The following is a 20,863-nucleotide window of genomic DNA, read 5'->3' as shown; positions in this document are numbered from 1 at the left end:
AACACTTGTTGATGACTTATATGAGTATATGTTGAAGAGAGGGGTATGGCATTATAATGTTTCGCGTATTTGCGCAACGCTACTCAAGGGCTATCTGTGCTGGTCGTTCATAATTTTCAAGTGAGAGACGAGAGAGAAGTCAGCTGGTCAACAACACTCGCTGACAGTTCTTGGGTTACTCTTGTATGACATAAGAATGATATTTTAACACTACCTTTATAACGTACTCACACAGTTCCAAAGTGTGGAACGCGATTTTTAAAATTATATTGGCGGAAACAGAAGATCAACGCCAAACTTTCACATCTACAGATAGTTGAAATAATATACGCTACCTTCCCCTGAAAGTCTGTCCTCATATGATATCTATAACTGCTGATGAACAGTTCAATGAAATTACAAGTTTACGGTTTATCAGTCTGTGTGTATGTTGTTTTTTTCATATAGCAAAGCCACATCGGGCTCTCTGCTGTGTCTACCGAGGGAATAGAACTCATGATTTTAGCGTTTTAAATCTGTAGACTTACCGCTGTACCGGCGGGGGACTTTTATCAGTCTACATCAGATGTTAACCAACGCGAAGTGACTGTATTTTAATAAACAAACGGAAGGTGGTTATCAGAGACAACTGAATAATATATGTTTGTTTGTTTTACCGTTAAAAAAACAAAACTACACAATGGAATATTTGTGCAGTGCCGATCGTAGGGACCGGACTCCGAATTTTAGCATTATATGCCCTATAATTTACCGTCGAGAGAGTGAGAGGGGGGCATATGAAAACTGGGAATTTTTCTATTTCTGTCGTCAGATATCCGACTTCAAAATAAAATATTACCCCCAAGTACATTCAACGGTACCGAAATTTACGTATAGGTTCTTTAAGAAAAAAGGCCCGGCACGGCCAGGTGAGTTGAGGCGTTCGACTCGTAATCCGACGGTGGCGGGTTCGAATCCCTGTTGCACCAAATATGCTTGCCCTTTCAGCCCTGTGGGCGTTATAAAGTCAATCCCACTATTCGTTGGTAAAAGAGTAGTCCAAGAGTTGACGGTGGGTGGTGATGACTAGCTGCCTTCCCTCTAGTCTTACACTGCTAAATTAGTGACGGCTATCGAGTAGCTTTGCGCGAAATTCAAAACAAACAAATCTTGACAAATATTTTATTATGTATTTACTGATATTTGTTGTTCGTTAAACGATACATCAGAATCGTTCTACCAGAGAATTTCAAAACACGAATTTTATTTTCAATTATTATTATTTTCACCCACGGCCAAAGTTCCTATTTTTTGTGTAATATAAAATAATTAACTATGTAACAAAATTTTTACTTTTTCTTGTTCCTGGGCAGAAAGTGTTGTTTCCCAATTGCTTATGCTTAAAGTAAATGGAAACGACTTATCTTCCTCTTCAAACGTTGCTTTTGTGACCTGGGAACGTATAACGAAAACATGATGGAAGACTATATTTGGAGGCTAATACGTGAAAGTGGTTTGCATGACAGTCGCAAATTTCGAAAAACTACTCACTTCTAAACATTTTTTGTTCATTTTTCTATATCTTCAGTATAAATACATGTAAATCTTGATTCATATGTTGTTTTATTCAGGCCTTATGTAAATGAAAATTTTCAAATTTGCCCGTTTTTACATAGCAAATAGGTTAATTTCTAAATTTCATTATCCAGGTCACAAAGGCAAAGTTTAAAGGGAATAATGTCCATTTTCTGTACTTTTACAACATAAGCTATTAAGAAATAACACATACTATCGATGTACAACATTTGTGTTACATACGGTTATGTTCATATAATTACAATGTGGTGGGAATAACACAAATAGCCCATTGTGTTGCTTTGTGCTTAATTTCAAACAGAAATAGAACTTCTGACGAAATATCAGCATTTATGGTTTCAAATATCGCTTGCTCCCATCATATCGATTATGTTTAGCACTATGCGTTGGCTTTTGGTCTCGCAAGTTAGAATATACATTGCTTGGGGGATTGACCGTATATATCTTTTAAAGCGATATATGTACGGTTTGTTTATTGCTATTATTTTCAACTTGGAACTTGTTAAACTGAGTCTTCCCTCCCACTCTTCGATCATTTGAGGGGATGTTATTATTATTATTAGCCTCGCTTTTTTTTACATTCTTTCAGGGCCGTTCTTCGGTATTGTCTCCTGGGTACAGCGTTGCACTTGATTGGCTGAAAGAGTTGGGCGGAGATGATATTGTCTACGTGATATATTGTACTCCTTTTGTAACAATCGCGAATCAGCTGATAAGTTTAAGAAATAACAAATGTCAGCTGAAAACGTGATGTAATGTTGGAAGTAATGTGACTGACAGGAAGTTAAAATTAGTTTTTGAGTTAAAACGTTAGTATATTTAACATGGGTAAAGAAAGTGTTGAATATTTCGAAAGAAAAATAGGTGTACGTTATGAAAATACAAAGTAGTGTTATGAAACGTTATAAAGGTATGTTTTAATTTCCCAAACTTTAGTTGAAATAAGTTATTATCTTAGCTAGTATTAGTAGTATATTTAATTTGCAAGTCTTGCATTCCAGATTAGATGTACTTAAAGTACAGCTACGTGATGCCTTAGGAATGTTGCTTTAACTTTTAAAGAGCATTAACGAAATAAAATGCAATGAAAAGCAAAGTTTTTTTTTTTTTTTATTTAAGGAGGAACGTTATTATACTTGTAATAGTTTTATTTGTTTTCATGTGATTCTAATTTTAGGCTCTTTTTGATTTAAAAATAACAACCACCTCTCATAGACAAGTTTATTTTAACAATTTCCACTATCTAAAAGTGAAAGCCTAACAAAAGTTTGAATTTATTTTTTTGATAATTTCATCGACTCTTATCAAACTGCTTGCAAAAATGAAACACCTAATGTTTTAAGTGAAATACACTTGAAATGTTCGAACAGAATGTATTTTGACATTTGTATCTGCAGCAGAGGAAGTAACTTAAAATAGATATTGTATCGTAACTTGTAAGAAAGAAACGATGAAGTTAACATTATCTTTTTAAGAATGCAAAGAGTACTAAGGCATTCAATATTATGAACTAATATTGTGAGAATATCAGTTATCTTCACTTTACGGTTGACGTATGGTAAATTTTAAGTAGTTAACAATGTCAGACAGTGAGATAGGTGCATCATGGTCTACTTATTAAGGCTTAACTAATTACAACCAGTCACATCTACGTACCTTTTGGTTATTCAAAAGACTGTTTGGTTAACTGCAAGAGCGATGCGCCCTTTATGTGCAATACGTAGATGCATAGTGTCCCCCCTCAGTTTTCGAAGCCAACTGACTGAGTAGGTCATTTGGAAATAACGAAACCATTATATTTGTGTAAGTATCTACAAAAAGATTTGGAGTTAGCCTCATTCCAAACTCCAAATTATAAGTACAACAAAAAGAAAGAAATGGAAAAAAAGTTGGAGAATAAGTTTTAAGAAGTTAGGGAACAAACACCTTTCTGTAGCATCTGGTCCTCCATTTTTAGAAGATCAGCTCCAAATCCTTACTGAAGAAGCCCCTTTGTGTAGTGGTTTTTAGCTGGGATGTTAAAACATAACAGCGCTGTGAGATCTACTTATATAAAAAAAACGAACTTAATAGTTAAGAAAGTATTGTAATATTGCATAAGTGTGTTCAGGCCTCATTTTAGATTATTGTGTACTATTAATGCTATAGTATTATTGGTGGGTTCTTTCAACTTATCTGGCAGAAGTACTCCAGTATTCAGTCCACCAGTTAACAAACAAAAACGTTAAAAATATAGCTTAAAAGAGAAATTCCCAATGGTTAAAAATTTATACAGCTAGGCTACTAGAAGAAAGCCTGCCTGACCATCTAAAACAAGTGAAAATAGTGCATTATGACCGGTACTCAAATTTGGGACCTCTCAAACTTGGTCTCTGGGACCAAAGCTGAAATAGATAACTCTTAAATTAAAAAAAAGTACAAATATGAAGGTATACTAGATATAGCATTGCACTTGATTGGCTGAAAGAGTAGGGCAGAGAGGATATTGTCATGTAATACATCAGACTCCTGTTTTAACAATCATGAATTGACTGGTAAGTGTAAGAAAGAAGATACCTGTATCATTTAATTCTTAGCTGTTATTGTTTTTATTTTGTTGTTGGACTGCCAAACACCCTGAACTTCAAACAATTTTCTGATTTGTTTTTACCTTTTTAACTGTATTTTTAAATAATTTCTCATCATTAAACTGAATGAGCTAGCTAAAACCTAATTTTTCCTTGGAAGATGCTACATCAAGTCTATATCTTATATGATATTGTACAAAGTTAATATTCGTACATATACTTGTTAGGCTAGAATAATGAAATGGATGGTCTGCCTATTTTCCTGTCAGTGTAGAACACCTGATGATAATGGTAAGTAATGATCAAGATATATTAAATAAATGTTAAAACACCCATATACCATATGTGAATTATCTCCATATCATGATTAAATGAATACAAACTGTTATTTCAGGTTGTTAGTTCATGAGTTTTGAAATAACTTTTGATAAATGTTACTCCTGTGCCAAGTGCAACTTGTCTTGGTGAATTCCATACACTGTACCACTTTATCTAGTTTTGTTCAGGTCATTTGATACATCATGTAAGAACATATTTATGCTGTAGACAGCTCCTGATACAACTAAAAGGGTGAAAGACTGTATAACAGTTTTCATAATAGAAATAATAGATCTTCCTCCCTGGTTAATATATTCCTTCTCTCTTAAGTATAAATAGTTCAGATGTTAAATAACTAAAGGATAACTGTAATACAACTTTTTTAGTAGATGTGGAAAACACATAGGTTGTTCCTTATGACATACATTTATGCTAACTTGAGTGCACTCACTGAAAGTCGACTGTCTGGATTTGCCACAACAGGATACAGAGAGGATCCTCATTGTTTACCACCTCATGGTCAAAACAGACACAAAAATGCTGTTACTTCTGAAATTGTAAGTTTTAATTTACTCACTCTTTTGTATATTTTTTTACTGAGATATAATTTGGTGATTCTGTCTTGTTTTTGTGAGGTAGAAAATTAGTATTTTTCCTAATATTGTTGCTTCTTACATACTTTAATTTGTTGTTTTTATCTGCTTATGTTGAAAAAAATTCAATTTAAAAGTCACTATTAACATGATATTTAAAGGACAACAAAGGACCTTTTGGTCTATCTAAGTCATCCTAACTACTAAATTGAACTAAACATCAAGAAATTCAAAATCAACCCTTATCATTCAAATATTTATCAAATTTTCCTTAGTTCTCTTAAATTAAATGCACTTACTGCATCTGAGAGCAACCCACTTCACAAGTCAACCACCCTGTTAGAAAAATAAAGCTGTTTCAGCTGAAGATAAGTGCTGCCCTCTCAGGGAGGGTAATGAAAATGAAACTGAAAAGTGTTGTAACATTTAATTACTTGAAGTTATTATACAAATGCTTGTTCTGTATGTATAAGTTGCAATTGAGTGCCATGCAGCCTATGTGTAATAAAAAAAGGTAGTTGTAATTGTCTCACTCGGAAGTATATGGCATAAACATTTATTATAATCAAATAAAATCTTGCAATTTGAGTTCCTTGCAAGCATTTAACACTCCTATGAAAAGTGGGGCCTAATAGGCCCCAGAGCAACTTGAAAGGTTATTAATATTAGGCTAATAATTTTGTATTTAAATGAAATTGCCATTTAAATCCATTAATGAATGGATTAACGAGATTTCCACTGTCCCTATCTACTATCTAAAACCACAGCCAGGGAACGGGCTTGGAGAAATCAGGACTAGAAACGTATTTTACCTCCACCCTTTTTTGAGGGTGCATGTTTTACATAATTATTTTTCATACAGCATTCATTTTGTGGCTCTTACCATTTTTAATAAATTTCTTTTGGTTAGGATATTAAGACAACTTTATGCACTTTCTAAACAAAGTGGAGTACATTTATTTATTTATTTATTTAATGGCAAATTCATGCAAAATGTGAACTTATTTTGTTGCTTCCTGGAACCTTAGAAATTAAAAGATACTCTTGACTTTTATTTATTTATTTTTCTTAATTCATCATATAACATTTCCCCTGAGAAACCTTGTCTTTCAAATCACAATGTTCTCAACTTACCAAAACCAAAAATGTTGGTTTTTATTAGCTGTCTCACTATTGAAATAAAAACTAAAGCTGATATTAGAAGGTTAGGAACAAAATCAAGAAATATTGTAGTGTTTGGTTTAAAAATAAAAGCAACTCTATGCTTGTTAAAATATCTACTAATATTTTATTTTTTAAATAAAATTTGTTTCAATATATTGTTAAAACCTTTAAATATGCAATTCGTGTTTAGTTGTTCATATGAGAAAAAGTATGTGATCAGTTAATATATTTAAGTCAAATCAAAATGTTTCAACCAACTTGTATTTCCTTACATTATAACACAAACAAAAATGTTTGTAAAGAGTTGTGTGTTTTTAGAAGTTTTCAGAATGCCACAAAAAATACTGTGAGGTGTATAGAGACTTTGGTTTTGTGCATTCTGTACTCAACAACAAAAAGTTACTTTACAGGGAAAAATAACTAATTTAATGCCGTTTAAGGTTTCAAAAATAAAAGATAAGATATATCACAATGAAGTAAAGTATTGTTTGTCACAAAAAGAAATGTAAATGTTACTGATTGTTTTCAGTGGCAATATAAAATAACAAGTTTTACTGAACACTGACCAACAATAAAGCATCACCAATAGATGTATATTTTATTTCTTTTGGTAATAATTTTGTTCTTAGTAACCAAAGAGATAATAATTAAAACTAAATTTTAAGGTCACACTAGTAAATCGTACACATGTACATCACTAAAGATTTGAATGATTCATCAAAATTATGTCAAGGAATAAAAAAACAAATTCCTTTCTCCAAACAACCTTTTCTGTTAGAACTGTACACAGTTCTCTGTTTGGTGTGTGCTCATTTTTATAATTTTGTTTTTTAGTTCCAGCAACAGGCTGTTTTGTCAAAGCACATGCTGCTGTTTTGGAGGAATGGCATTCCCATATCTTTAGAGGTTATTATGCATCTTTGCTGTTGGCAGTCAGAGAACATTGAAGATTTAGATATTAAAACATCATGTGACATGCATACTTCATCAGTTCTACTGGAGCAATGGAACATCCACATGCTGCCAAAAAATGTAAGATTAAAACTACGTGTATGTGCAATTTAGAAACATCACTTTTTCATCTTAAAAATGGAATATCTGTATTAAAGAAGGATAGAAACCAGCGATAACTGGGATAACAATTACGGATACATTTAAACAAGAGTATATGAAGTACACTTAAACAAAAGAGTTGTGCAACTTTTCTTTCTTACCAAACAGTAGAATATTTGCTTGTATTTTAACAGCATATGTATATATATTCTTTTCTGCTATATTTACAAAATATTCAGAGTAAGATGGAACACTCTGTTGGTTAGTGGATAAAATAACACTACTCCTTCTGCAACACCTTATTAAAACTGTTATTCTGTGGTACCTAATTCCCCAAAACTAAGCAAAATTGTATCTAAATAAAGGCATGCTAAACCTCCAAAAGTACACGTTTATTTCTTCAAAGTTCATAATAGATGCTTGTTATGATTCTATATTTTAGAACAAATTAACCTAAAAGCATTGGGAGTATTCTATCTTTCAGATATTGTTGAAACACAAATTTCAAACAAGGTATCTGTTATGGAAGATCCAGTTAAGGGTTAGGAATTGAATGTTTATACCCACAATGTCTCATTTCCTACTGTATTTCAATGTTTGTAGCCAATTGTGTGAAAAAGTCACCCCTAATATTTTTACTTAAAAGGTAGTAGTCAGAATAGCCTTTAGTGGAAATAACCCACCATACATTTTTACATTTGTAGACGGATAGAGGCTGGTAATCTCTTTGTATATTTTAACCAAATATCCTCATCTATTATATATTTTAATGTAATTTATTAAGATCATGGAATGGTTTGAGAAATTTTTATTTATTTTTATTAGAACTAAATTATCTGGGAATGATGACATATACAATATCCATAAAATAATAATAACAACAACAACAACAAAATAAGAGTGTGAGCAGCTATACAAGGAAAGGAGCTACATGCAACAACATTAAATAACTAAGATTTAATAATAGTGTGTGCTAAATGAATTACAAATGATGTTTTATCTGATGAAATCATATAATATTCAAACTTATGACTGCTTATGTACAAAGTTTTTAACCTCATACATAGAAGTACTTACTTTCAATTTAGCTAAGTTATTTTTTACTGTGCACTTGCATGTCTTATGTACTTTTTATATTAACTTATGTTAAATTGTTTTAATAACTTAATGTTTAAAAATACAAATTTAGTTGTGTGTTTTCCATTGTTGTTGTAGAGTTCCATATGAAAACATAACACCTCGAGGCTTGCTCTTGTTTCATTATTTTTCACAGTTATGTGCCAGGCTTAGTCTTTCAGGGGTAAAATCTCCACAAAATGTACAATACAGGTAAGTCAAGAAGTTTGTTTATCAAACCAATAGAATTGTAAGATTAGTGTTATGAAAAACTGATTTTCATTTGTTGTGTAGTAAAATAGTTTTTTCGGTCAGAAATGTACCAATCCTGCTTGCATGTACATATACCCACTTTACAGGTGCTAGACAACTGGTTCCTTAAGTACACATAACAAACTGATGTGATTAAGATTTTATAACAGTTGGAATCCTTCTATTGGGTACTATATGTATTTCATTTTGTCATATTTTATATGTGTCTATATATATATATATATATATATATATGTATGTATATTGTTCAATTTTGTTTTAATTTGCCATTTTTTTTATTATGCTGCTTCCTTATTCAATGTCCTGTATGCATGTGTTCTTTTATTCAAATATTCTGTTGTTCAGTTGTTGTTGTTTTTTTTACTCCAGTTTTTATGATAATATGGGTGCAATACTACTGGGATTCTGTTTTTTGTTTTGTTTTTAAATTTCTGTTTTAATATTTGCTTTCCTTTTTTGCTGGTTTCTACACTTTTTATATACCTTCTCTGAAACAAGTGCCTTCTTGCTGCAGACTGAAATATTCTACCGGTAGCAAAGTACCATCTGCAGACGTAAAGGCTAATTTTAGAAAATCTCATGATGATACCACTAGTTTAGTGTTCTACAAATCTAGAAGAATGCCTTTGTCATCAAGTCCTGTGAGTATAGTAGTTTGTTTATTAAAAGGTTTTAGTATTTTTTGGTTTTATTTTTGAAAATGATAACTGCATTTTCTTAGCTTACACTCTATTATGGTATTTGGTCAAAAGGATATTTTATTTGTAAAATGTTGTATTTGCTTTAATGAATATGTTGAAGGAGCATGCCTAAGTTGCAGTTCAGTTTTTACTGTGAGATTGAGTTTGCAGTTTTATTTTGGTTATAATAATACCAAATATTTTCCATTTTTTAATTTATTTGAATCCTCTTAACTCTTTCATTATCAGATTTATAAACAACTCTTTCAGTGTTAAATTTATTTTTACATACACCATAAAGAAAAACAACAAAAAGATGAATATTTGAATATCTCGTTCCTCATCTGAAACTACTAAACTTTGGGAAATTTGAAACTCATTTGGTGCTGAATTACACACTTTAAGACTAAAACTGAGATTACAAAGTGTCTTATACATGTGTTCATAGAATTGTTCTTGAGAGGCTGTGAAAGAGTTAAACACAGCTGATGCTCAACTCCTTTTTTGTTATTGAGAAACAATGGTAGATTATTTTGACAATGTATATCAACTGAGAAATGGGACCCTTTACATGTGCAGATCTGTTGTGCTTTTATGGAAGTTCTTACATTGTGAAAGTAGCATTTACCCAAAAATCAAATCCCATATGCTATCTTAGATATGACTTTGGTAGAGTTTTTAATTTTAATGTACCATAAAAATACTATAAATATATGATGTATTTCATCAGTGTCTGGGTTACATTAAGTCTTGAATTTTGACCATTTGTAAATGATTATTACAGATTTTTAATGAAGATGTTATTTTTATAATTTGAAATCTCAAGCCTTGTTACCTTATCTTTTGAAAATCATGTCTCCTTGGTGAAAACGAGCCATTATTAGAATTCTCAGGAGTCTTGGATTGTTTAAAGTCAAGATTACAACCCAGGTGTCCTAATTATATTGAACTCTTGATTTTAAAGTGGTTAAAGGTTTTTGATGGTTCCATTTAGACATGCTCAGTCCTGTTATTTTTTGTTCTGAATTGGCTTTGTAGTTTGCTATATGATTGTGTAGTTTAAATGCATCTATGAAATAAGTATGCTTTGATCATTATTTTTACAGAACTGAAGCCCAATGAATTACTTTCATGCATCCTCTGCTACTTCTTCTCTTTGTGGATTCCTGTAGGTGGTGAGGGGACCTACATGCTTGTCATGGGTAGCAACCTGTGAAGGGGAGGAAAAGATCCTGATGATTGAGGGGCTCAACCCTGGCACATGACTTTGACCTCAAATTACTATAAGCAGCCAGCCTTGGGGTGGCACCCCAGGTTTCTGATGCTGGTATTTGAGTATAATGCTCATGAAATTCTGGTGTTGCTGCAGTGCATCCCCTTGTGGGTGAGTACAGTGGGGACAGAAATGTTCTTATTTTATTATGAATATCCCCATTTATGAATAAAATGATAAAATGGAGAAAAAATACAAAAACAAATTATTGGCAAATGGCCACATTTGGATGAATTTGTTATACAGTCACTTAAAAGTAGGACTCAACACTTTGATTTCTCATTGTGCATTTATTGTCTAAGAAATCCAGGGCAGATGTTTCTCTTTATCATTCAAAATGAATTAGAAGGACTTGCTGGCTCACCCGAGTCTGTAAAGAAGCTGCACTCAAAAGATATCCTGGTGGAAAAATCTTCACCACAACACACTAATCTACTTTAGAAGTCAAAGACCACAGATTATATATCCATTGAGATTATTCCCCATGCAAGTTTGAATATTTCTAAAGGAGTTACAGTTGAGAGGAATTTAAAAAACATTCCCGAGTCAGATATCTTTATTGGTTTTTCCAAACCAATTTTTCTGTGGTGTGCTGTATTTCCTCTTGGAAGGACAGAATAATCCTACATACAAATGTACTTATTTTATCATTTACATTGCTACATCCACCTTTCCATTATCAAGGCAGGATGCTTGTGAGGTATGGTTATGTATTACCAACCCTCTCCAAACCACTGGCACTGGAAACATCAGATATTTAAAGATCTCTTGTCATGAATCTTTAACATGTACTTATTGTGTTGGCAAAGACCACAACACTGAGTGCAAATTGGAACCACACTGTGTTAATTTTAGTGATTCACACCCCTCATACTTTCAGTCTTGCCCTAATTGGATGTAAGAGAAAGAGGTACTATGTTTAAGAATTATAGACAATATTTCATATTCTGAGGCTTGGAAGTTACTGTTCCTCCTCCTTCTATCTCGGACATATGTTGCCACACTCTGTTCCACTGTGGGAGCAGACAGATCTTTCTGTGCCTCCAACATAATTGTTCTCCAACTATGTGGAGAGTCTTTTTGCTCTGTGGTTAAGAGAGTAGACAAATCAGTGTCCACTCCAATCTATGTACCCACCAATCCTTCAAGTGACTGCTCAAGTTCACTTCCTTTAGCCCCGGGTTCTAGAGTATGCTCGGGTCCACTTTCTTTGTTCCCAAGATGATGAATAATCATTCATTCTCGACCTCAGTTGCTGGACTCTACATCTACTGAGAGAGACCTGCCCACTTGATTCAGGGTAGAATCCATGGAGTTCAAAGGACCTCCTCCTAAAAAAGAAAAATGGCATGGTTGTAAACTGATAGGTTCTCTACCCACTTCTCTATTTAAATAAAAATGGCCAAATTGATACATTGGAACTGTCAAGGTTTCTGTTTGAATATAGATGACATTAAGGATTTGATTGATTCTTATCATCGTACATGTCTCTCCTTACAGGAAACATTTCTGACAGGTTGTGTGATAGACAAGTGCATGGAGGGGTGGCACTGCTGGTGAATGTGCCTGCTCTATTTTTGCCACTCGTAGCCATCTGCATTTCCTTGGGTCATATTTTCACTGTTTGTTCTTTCTTTCTGTCTCCTGGAGAGACCTATGGACAGTTGGGCCTTGATTCTCTCATTGAACAGTTACAGTCCACCTTTTTAATCCTAGGGAATTTTAATGGATATAATGCCCTCTGGGGTAGTGTTGATATTGATGGGAGGGGTTGTTCTATAGAGCATATGCTCTTGAATCATAACCTTTCATTCTTCAATGCTGGTTCTTATGCTTATTTTCATGTACTTGGTCAATATTTTACTGCTATTGAACTCTCTATATGCTCTTCATCACTTCTCTCATTTCTCTTTGGGGTTCACATTGACCCATGCTACAGTAATCATTTTCCTATAATTTTGAGGAAGTCTGGCCATGGATGATGCCACCTGACCTGCATGCTTTGGTGGAAGTTGGACCAGGTTAATTTGACCCTTTTCCCTGCTCTCTTGGAACTTGTACTTGCCATCATCTGTAAGCCATTGATAGATGACTTGAGTGGCAGCAGTGACTGACTATTATCCTGGCAGCTACCCAATGGACATGCTTTCCTTCGTCCATGGTGGAATCATTACCGCTACATGGCATGGAAGGCTCAAAAATTGGCCTGGGATACTTTTTGTAGGTTCCCCACACTTTTAAACTGCATTGCTTTTCAGTGGGCTGTGCACATGCTTGGCAAGTAGGACATCAGAGCCAGGCAGAATCTTAGATTAAGTTCATGTCTAGCATCTCTTCTACTACCAGCTCCAAAGTCATATGGAACAAAATTTGGAAGGTCATTGGGCAGTATACTTCTGCTCTATTTTTGATCTTGCTCTCCAATGACCAGGAAGTTGAAGATGCCAAGAGTATCACCAATACTCTCAGCAAAAGCTTTCCTCATACATACCTAGCACTTCTGCTTCATTCCTCAATTTTTTAGCTATTAAGACCGGACAGAGCAATTGCTTCTTTCCTTTCAGGCTGATCGTTTCTGACTATAATTGTCCCTTTACACTAGTGGAACTGAAGCTTGTTTTTCATACTACTACACCATCTCTCTCCTGTTTCTCTTGTTATTCTTCTGGTTATTTTCAACCAGATCTGGCACTTCTCCAGTCCAGAGTTTGTACATTGAGTTTCATGAACCTATTCTAGGCCTTTGCCATTTGCAACTGTCTTTACTGTATGCTTCAAAACTTTATTCCTTACCACAGCATCCCACCTGGGGTTGTTTTTTTTCTTCAGTGGGCATGTTTTTTCAGGATAGATGGTCTGCCATTGTTCCTTTTGGTCTACATATCCAGGTGTAGCTAGCTGAATTGGGTTTGCCCTTGGATGACATTGCTGTCTCCACTGGTCAGCCCATCCAACCATGGCTTATTTCCATCCATAAATGTGACCTTGCTTTGAGTCACCTCAGGAAGTCAGATACTCCCGATTGGAAGTACGGTCTTCCATTTGCCGAACATATTTAATTCCCATTTATACTGATGGTTTGAAATCAGGTGATTGTGGGCTCTGCCATGTTATGTTGTGGTTCAGTGGTTGCACACAGGATCCCCTCTACTGTTTTTGTGTTCATTTCTCTTGCCATAGATCATGTAAAAGCAATGCAGTATACAAATTTGACTATTTATACTGATTCAATTAGCTCTCTACCAGCCTTGAAATTGCTTCACATTAATTCTCATCCTATTGTCGTTGATATTCAAAACCAATTGGTCCTTTTCTTTTTGTCACCCAGTTCTATTATCCAGTTTTAATTTGAGTTTTTTTCTTTTTCTAGATGTTTATGAGACATCAGGTTATATATTTGAGTCTGATCACAAGTGAACAGGAACACACAGAACTTGCAGGATTGTTGGAATATCAGCTGGAATTGTGCCTTAATGATATAATGTTTTAAGTTGTTTTCCCAAAGTCTCAAATATGGTGAATATGAGCCTTTTGTTGAAGCATATTGAGAAGAACAGTCCTGTTATCTAGTGTATTGTACAAAACATGCCCTTCATTAATAAAATGTGGTATATTTGTGTATGTGTAGTTACTCAAAAGTCTATGGAGAAAGCACAAGGCTGAGTGTATATCAGTGTATCATTTGATACTGCCCTATTTATCATTACGCAAAACGTGAAATCATATTCAAATAAAACAAGCAAAACACAACATTGGAATAACACTTTCCACACTTCTATTTCTCTTTTTAATGACTGCAATCAAGGATAAGGGGAGCTATAAGACACCAGAGTAAATTGGAGAGAATCATAAGTAATATAATGTGATTTGGTTGAGTTATGATGTCACCATCAAATTGTGTATTGCAGAGTACACTGTGTGTGTGTGAGAAATGTTATCAAACCAATAGTTTCTGTGTCAACCAGAGTGAGCTTAAGAACATTTAAAATTTTAATAAAGGTTAGTCCGATTAAATTTTCTGCTAACCCTACGTGCATGGTTGAGGTTAGTGTGTAGTGTCATTCACTATTGTGCATTATACACTATTGTATTATGGTATTGATGTTTTCAACATTTTACATTATTCTACATTACTAATTTTGCAATAATTTGTGTTAGGATAGAAAAAATTAAAAGAACAAAGACATGCAGCTAGGATTTTACCTAAATGTAATTTATAATTGTTAAGGTATACAAAGCTATTTCATTCTTCACACAAATGTTGCTTTGAACTCTAACTTTTCAGTCTGATGTATTTGCTTGCCATATATTGTGAAGACACTCTTTGCTAATTTGAAAGTATAGTTGGTGTAACTCATCTAATACAGGGCTGGTTAATTTGATTAATTTTGAATGAGTTGTAGAACAAAAACAGTGTGAAAAGTTGGTTCCATGTTAATAGGTAGGGATATTTTTTTTTTAATTTATTTCCGTGATCTTGACAATACAAAACAAACTCACTTAAGTTGATTAATAGTTCAAATTAATACCAACTTTTATCCAAATACATTTGGTTGTTTTCAAGTAAACATGCATGGGTGAAAACATAATTTCCACCCATCCCTGGTGCTGGACATAATCAGATTAATCTCGGAACACCTTTCTGTCCTAACATGCCTTCTTTTCATATTAACATTGTTAATCATAAATGAAAAGTCTGTTACTCCTTTTGTAGATTTGGAGGAACAAGTTGGCTTGGCTCATCTCAATCTTCATGTCTAATGTGTCTTTAAATCAATAAACCTGGTGCTCTTGTGGAATAAATGTTTTTTATTTCCTGTTCTTTAAAATACCCTGTTTATTTTTAAATGTTAACATGTTACTCCAAAACTGAGTATACTCTTATGTGATACGATTGGAGTGAAATGTTGCAACTCATTCAGAGAAACGATGGCAAGATTGTTTTTACGTTGTTTAACTAAGACACGACATTTGAAAGAACAATCTACAATATTTTTAACAAAACCAGAAAATCTTGCAAAGCAGAGCATTTGTGGAATCAAGTTCTAAAACCACACCACAATCAAATCAAAAGTAATGCTCCTCATGTGCAAAGTCTATGGAATCAAAATATAATTCTCCCAATTGTTGCAGTTGAGGAAGCATATATTCTTTAAATGTTGACAAATAAAAATAAATTGTGATAATTAATTTTTGGAGGTTTTCCTTTGTTCAGGCTAATTCATTACATCCCAACAGAGTCTGGACCCAGTTTCAGGTACAATCAGTCATGTTTGTAGAAGTTATTAGGAACACAAGATATTTCTTTATTTTATAATATGCAAATTAGCCACAATAGTAATGCTATACAATGCATGCCAGAATGTCTCTGTATCCATTTCAATATATTTTCATACAGAAAAAAAAAGCATAATATTAAGATGCTTTTACAGATAAAAAGGTCAAAATATAGATAAGACTATGTAAAAGAAATGTGCTATCTTAAGCTGAACATATCTATTTGCATCAATAAAGTTATGAAGGCCATCTTCAAATAAAGGGTGTTTATGAGAAAAACAATAAAAAGAACTGAAATTGTGTAATCCCACTGGATAACATTCCTGCTAAGTTTTTCCAGGCATTTCTCATGGACTTTTGTATCTTTAATCTATTTAAATGTGGTTTTGGAACTTGACATCCATGAACAGTGGAGGGTTATCTCAGATTAGCTTTGTCATCCTTCATAAAAATAGTTGTGATGTTTGGTAGTAGTGCTTAATGCGGAGTATGTGTTAACAAGAAAAGTACATAACACATTTTTTATGTTAAGTGTGATTAACTAAGTGCACTGTTATAAAACGCTACAGCTTTACACTAGTTAATTTAATAAAAATATCTTCAGTCAAAATTATCGTGTTATTGTATTATATCTGTCAATAGGTGGCTCTTTAGGATTATTTATAAAAAAAACTACAACAAGCCTTCTCCCTGCAACGACAACGAATTAACTTCTTTAATAACGTTTGTTACAAGCTACATTCACTTTTTTGACGTGTTGTATACTGTAGTAACAAACAACTTTTTAACATAAATTTGGAAACTACCGTAAGCTTAGTGTACTAATAACAGTATACAGAAACTTTGATAAAACTGACTAATTAACAAGATCACTAAATCTTGCTAAGTAACTTTACTCCATCAGTTTTTTTTTTTTTGTCAGCAGCAATTACATTTTGCATACAATGAATACTTTATTAATTTCTCAGTCAGTGAACGTAATACTTCATTATTCATAACTTGTATTTATAACTAATATACCAATCTAGATATTAGTGGAAGTTAGGCCCGGCATGGCCAAGCACGTTAAGGCGTGCGACTCGCAATCTGAGGGTCGCGGGTTTGCATCCCCGTCGCGCGAAACATGCTCGCCCTCCCAGCCGTGGGGGCGTTATAATGTTAGGTCAATCCCACTATTCGTTGGTAAAAGAGTAGCCCAAGAGTTGGCAGTGGGTTGTGATGACTAGTTGCTTTCCTTCTAGTCTTACACTGCTAAATTAAGGACGGCTAGCACAGATAGCCCTCGAGTAGCTTTGTGTGAAATTCAAAAAAACAACAACAACATTAGTGGAAGTTACTAGATTCTTGACGTAATAGTTAACTTTCTATGACTGGTTTGATAAACTTACTTGTTCTTAACGTAATGCGCCCTATAGCTAACATATAAATTAAACCGTTGAAAATGTACAACTCGGAATACGGATATTTTCTATGTGTGCAGTATAACCCAATATTTTAGTAATTATTTGTTCTGTTGAAACACGAGATGTAAAACATTTGTGTTTTAACATTTAGTTCTAAAAAATGGCTATGCATGACAAATATGTTTGAATAAGTCTTTGCGATCCAGGCTTTAATCGATTATCTCGAACCAAGAATCTCAAAATATAAGTTGTTAGAAGTAACTTCTAACTGCATGTTTATAAACCATGTTTGAGGTATTTGCGATTTTTTTAGTGAAAAATATCAAACGAAACAATAACTGTAAAGTCCAGTCCTCGTGCTTTCTGAATGATACCGTTAATTAAAATAGCATGTAGTTTGAAGGAACAGGAAAAGGTGAAACCGAGGCCAAGCTTCCCGACTGAAAAGAGAATGGACAAGCACTATTTAAACTATATTAAGTTGGATGTTACTACTCTATCTATCTATCGCTTGCTTCTTCTTGACTAACTCTTTTTCGAACGAGCAGTAGGATTAAGGAACAACACATTTATAACAACCACATGGCTGAAAGGGCGAGCATGGTATACGTTGTTTTTTGTTCGTTTTCCCGCGACTAACTGGTTAAGATTACAATTCTCTAAACGTCAGGCTCTTTGAGAAATAGTACTTCACAGTTGGAGATAAAAGATCCTATTGGTACAATTCTAGCAGACATATGAATAAATCTTGTAAAGTGTCATTAGAACACAAAAGCATTTTATTTATTTTTCTGTTTTACTAATTTATTTGTTTTTATTGTTACCGAAGTCCTGGAATAAGTAATTCACAACAATATGTAAAGTTTGATACGGATAACTTTTATTATTATTATCTGTTTTTGTTACAATCAGAAGTACAAAATTCAAGAACTTTTACAAAGATTAGTTTTGATTTCATAGGTTTTCAAATTCCATAAGCTTATAGTGATAACAATATTAAAATCATTTTAATTTCACTGAATAGTTGGTGTTTTTAAAAAAGTAAAACAGTAGAATATTTTAAAAAATGAAGTAAATTACAAATGGCTGTCGGTTGTCTACAAGTAGCTCAACAGTATATCTATAGGGTCACAGCACTAAAAATCGGGCTTCGATACTTGTTATGGACAGAGCACAGATAGCCATTTTGTAGCTTTGCACTTAAGAACAACCAAATCCAACTTTTCCGTGGTTGGTAGTTCCAAATCAGAAACGGCACCATACTATCTGGCCCGGCATGACCAGGTGGTTAGGGACGTTAAACTCGTAATCTGAGGGTCGAGGGTTCCAATCCCCGTCACACTAAGCATGCTTGCCCTTGTAGCGGTGGGGCGTTATAATGTAACGCTCAATCCAACTATTCGTTAATAAAATAATAGTCAAGAATTGGCGGTGGGTGGTGATGACCAGCAGCCTTCCTGCTAGTCTTACATTGCTATATTAGGGACGGCGTATGCATATAGCTCTCGTGTAGCTTTGCGCGAAATTCAGACACAAACAAACAAAACCGTACCACCTAAACGGCGCATTGATAAATGTGCTGAAACAGGACTCTAAATTAATTAATCGAGCAATAAATTTGTTGCTTGATTCTTCTTTCTTCGTGCAATAATTATCATTTATATTAGTAGTTCAACTCCTGTTTCAAAATTATTTCAAATATAAGTTATGTGACTGCACCATCAAATTTAATATTTTTTCATGTAAATATCTATGAATACTTATTTTGGAAAATAAACCTCATATTCGAATGATATTTTCAATATACAATGATAAAAACCTGTAACCTGAGCGCTTTAGAAATGTTTTGGTTTGGAATTGCACAAAGCTAAACGAGGGCTATCTGCTCTAGCCGCCCAAATTTAGCAGTGTAAGACTAAAGGGAAGGCAGGACATTATAACGCCCCCACCGATGAAAGAGCGAGCATATTTGGGGTGACGGGAATTCGAACCAACTAATTGCGAGTTGAGCGCCATAAACACCGAACCATGCCGGGCCTAATAAGAAATGAATCGCTTTATTAAAGTTGAAAGGTAATATTTTACTTTTTTTTTTGTCTTAATTTAATAATTGCGCTATTTGCCACGTAACCTTTTGAGTATTATTGGATAGAAGCCGCTAACTAAATAGAGAAGTTAAATTTGAAAAATTTTCTATCGAGGATATTTGATCAGCTTAATCTGTTTAACTGAACTTTAATAAATGCATATGTAGACACTGTGACAATTATTATTACCAAAACACAAAAATCAAAATAAACTTGGGCCTGGCATGGCCAGATGGTTAAGGAACTCATCTCGTAATTCAAAACAAAACAAAATAAACATCAAATATAGAAATATTTTCTCAACGTGTTTGTCTATACATTACGTATATATTAAAATGAACTATTTTATCAGTATTTGTTGTTATCTGTTTAGCAGTTGTCATTCATTCAAGTCCCATTGAAAAGTTTCATAATAAAACCAAAATTTAAATTACAGAAACTTAAGACCGAGATCGTACTGAAAAGGAGGGGTTAATAACACAGCTATTGATATTAGCCAGCTGGTAATTGGAAACTGTTTGGAGAAACTGTTAAAACACTAGTATTGTTTTATCAGTATCTATTGTAAGACCGCCTATGTTTCAGTGAAACTAATCACAGCCGTGTTTGGTGATTATTTGATGATACTGTTTATGATATTAAAAAATTGAATATATTATATGGTGATACATTTGTCTTACTTTTTATGACAGATGATGTATACACAGCCTGAAAAAGCACCCCTTACCTTTCATAGATTAAAAGCTAGAGCGCGGGATTTGGGGAATTCTGAGAACTGAAATCTACCTGGAGAGCTTGTCAAAATGTATAAAATAACGATTCTATAAGCGAAACAAAACCATATATAACAATATGTAAACTACTCTGTATCTGTTATATTCAGTGACGATGAGACCTGTCACACAATACTTGGGTTCATCGGGCTAGATGGTATGTGACAGACACAGTTGTAGTCTAAGAACGTGGCACAGAGGACTCATATCACTAAAAAGTAGGTTTCGATACACGTGCTGTGAGAGAACGGATGGCCCGGCATGGCCACGTGCGACTTGTAATCCGAGGGTCGCGGGTTCGCATCCCCGCCGCGCCAAACATGCTCGCCATTATAGCCATGGCGGCGTTATAATGTGACGGTCAATCCCACTATTCGTTGGTAAAAGAGTAGCCCAAGAGTTGGCGGTGGGTGGTGATGAATAGCTGCCTTCCCTCTAGTTTTAAACTGCAAAATTAGGGACGGCTAGCACAGATAGCCCTCCAGTAGCTTTGTGCGAAATTCAAAACAAACAGAGAGCGGATAGCCCTATGTGTACTTTGCGCTTAGCAACAACTAATAGCTGTTTATAATAAAATTATATTATTAGTTACATCCACAACAACTCTTGTGGTGTAGATTAGATTATGATAGTGAAGTGTATGTATTATAAATTTTATTTAGATAATTTAAAAATCAGAATTAAGGAGAGGATGAATAGTATTTGTTTGTT

At 33.9% G+C, this 20,863-nt stretch overlaps 1 protein-coding gene across 5 annotated transcripts; it reads left to right on the top strand.

The window, feature by feature from the left end:
- Positions 1 to 2,669: 2,669 nt before the first annotated feature.
- LOC143239319 (atos homolog protein A-like) lies at positions 2,670 to 14,323 on the top strand. 5 transcript variants are annotated; one of them, XM_076480284.1, is made up of 8 exons: positions 2,670 to 4,109; positions 4,370 to 4,433; positions 4,944 to 5,017; positions 7,052 to 7,249; positions 8,486 to 8,599; positions 9,174 to 9,300; positions 10,446 to 10,723; positions 13,983 to 14,323. In XM_076480284.1, the coding sequence occupies exons 2-5, from the start codon at positions 4,379 to 4,381 to the stop codon at positions 8,495 to 8,497; spliced, it is 339 nt and encodes a 112-aa protein (XP_076336399.1). In that variant the 5' UTR covers positions 2,670 to 4,109; positions 4,370 to 4,378; the 3' UTR covers positions 8,498 to 8,599; positions 9,174 to 9,300; positions 10,446 to 10,723; positions 13,983 to 14,323. The 5 variants fall into 5 exon arrangements, with proteins under 5 accessions (XP_076336399.1, XP_076336396.1, XP_076336397.1 ...); XM_076480281.1 differs by lacking the exons at positions 2,670 to 4,109; positions 4,370 to 4,433 and having other exon boundaries at positions 4,444 to 5,017; XM_076480282.1 differs by lacking the exons at positions 2,670 to 4,109; positions 4,370 to 4,433 and having other exon boundaries at positions 4,444 to 5,017; positions 9,158 to 9,300.
- The last annotated feature ends 6,540 nt before the right edge of the window (positions 14,324 to 20,863 follow it).

This window comes from Tachypleus tridentatus, chromosome 13 (genome assembly GCF_004210375.1).
Source record: "Tachypleus tridentatus isolate NWPU-2018 chromosome 13, ASM421037v1, whole genome shotgun sequence".
In the NCBI taxonomy this organism is placed as follows: Eukaryota; Metazoa; Arthropoda; class Merostomata; order Xiphosura; family Limulidae; genus Tachypleus; species Tachypleus tridentatus.
Note: the sequence above shows the minus strand (reverse complement) of the source record. Positions and strands in the feature narration are given on the sequence as shown.

Bases quoted from the DNA above. Each gene is read 5' to 3' on its own strand.
- LOC143239319 (XM_076480283.1), top strand. From the start codon at position 4,850: ATGTGGAAAACACATAGGTTGTTCCTTATGACATACATTTATGCTAAC. The intron at 5,018-7,051 runs GTAAGTTTTAAT...TTTGTTTTTTAG, and splicing joins ATGCTGTTACTTCTGAAATT to TTCCAGCAACAGGCTGTTTT.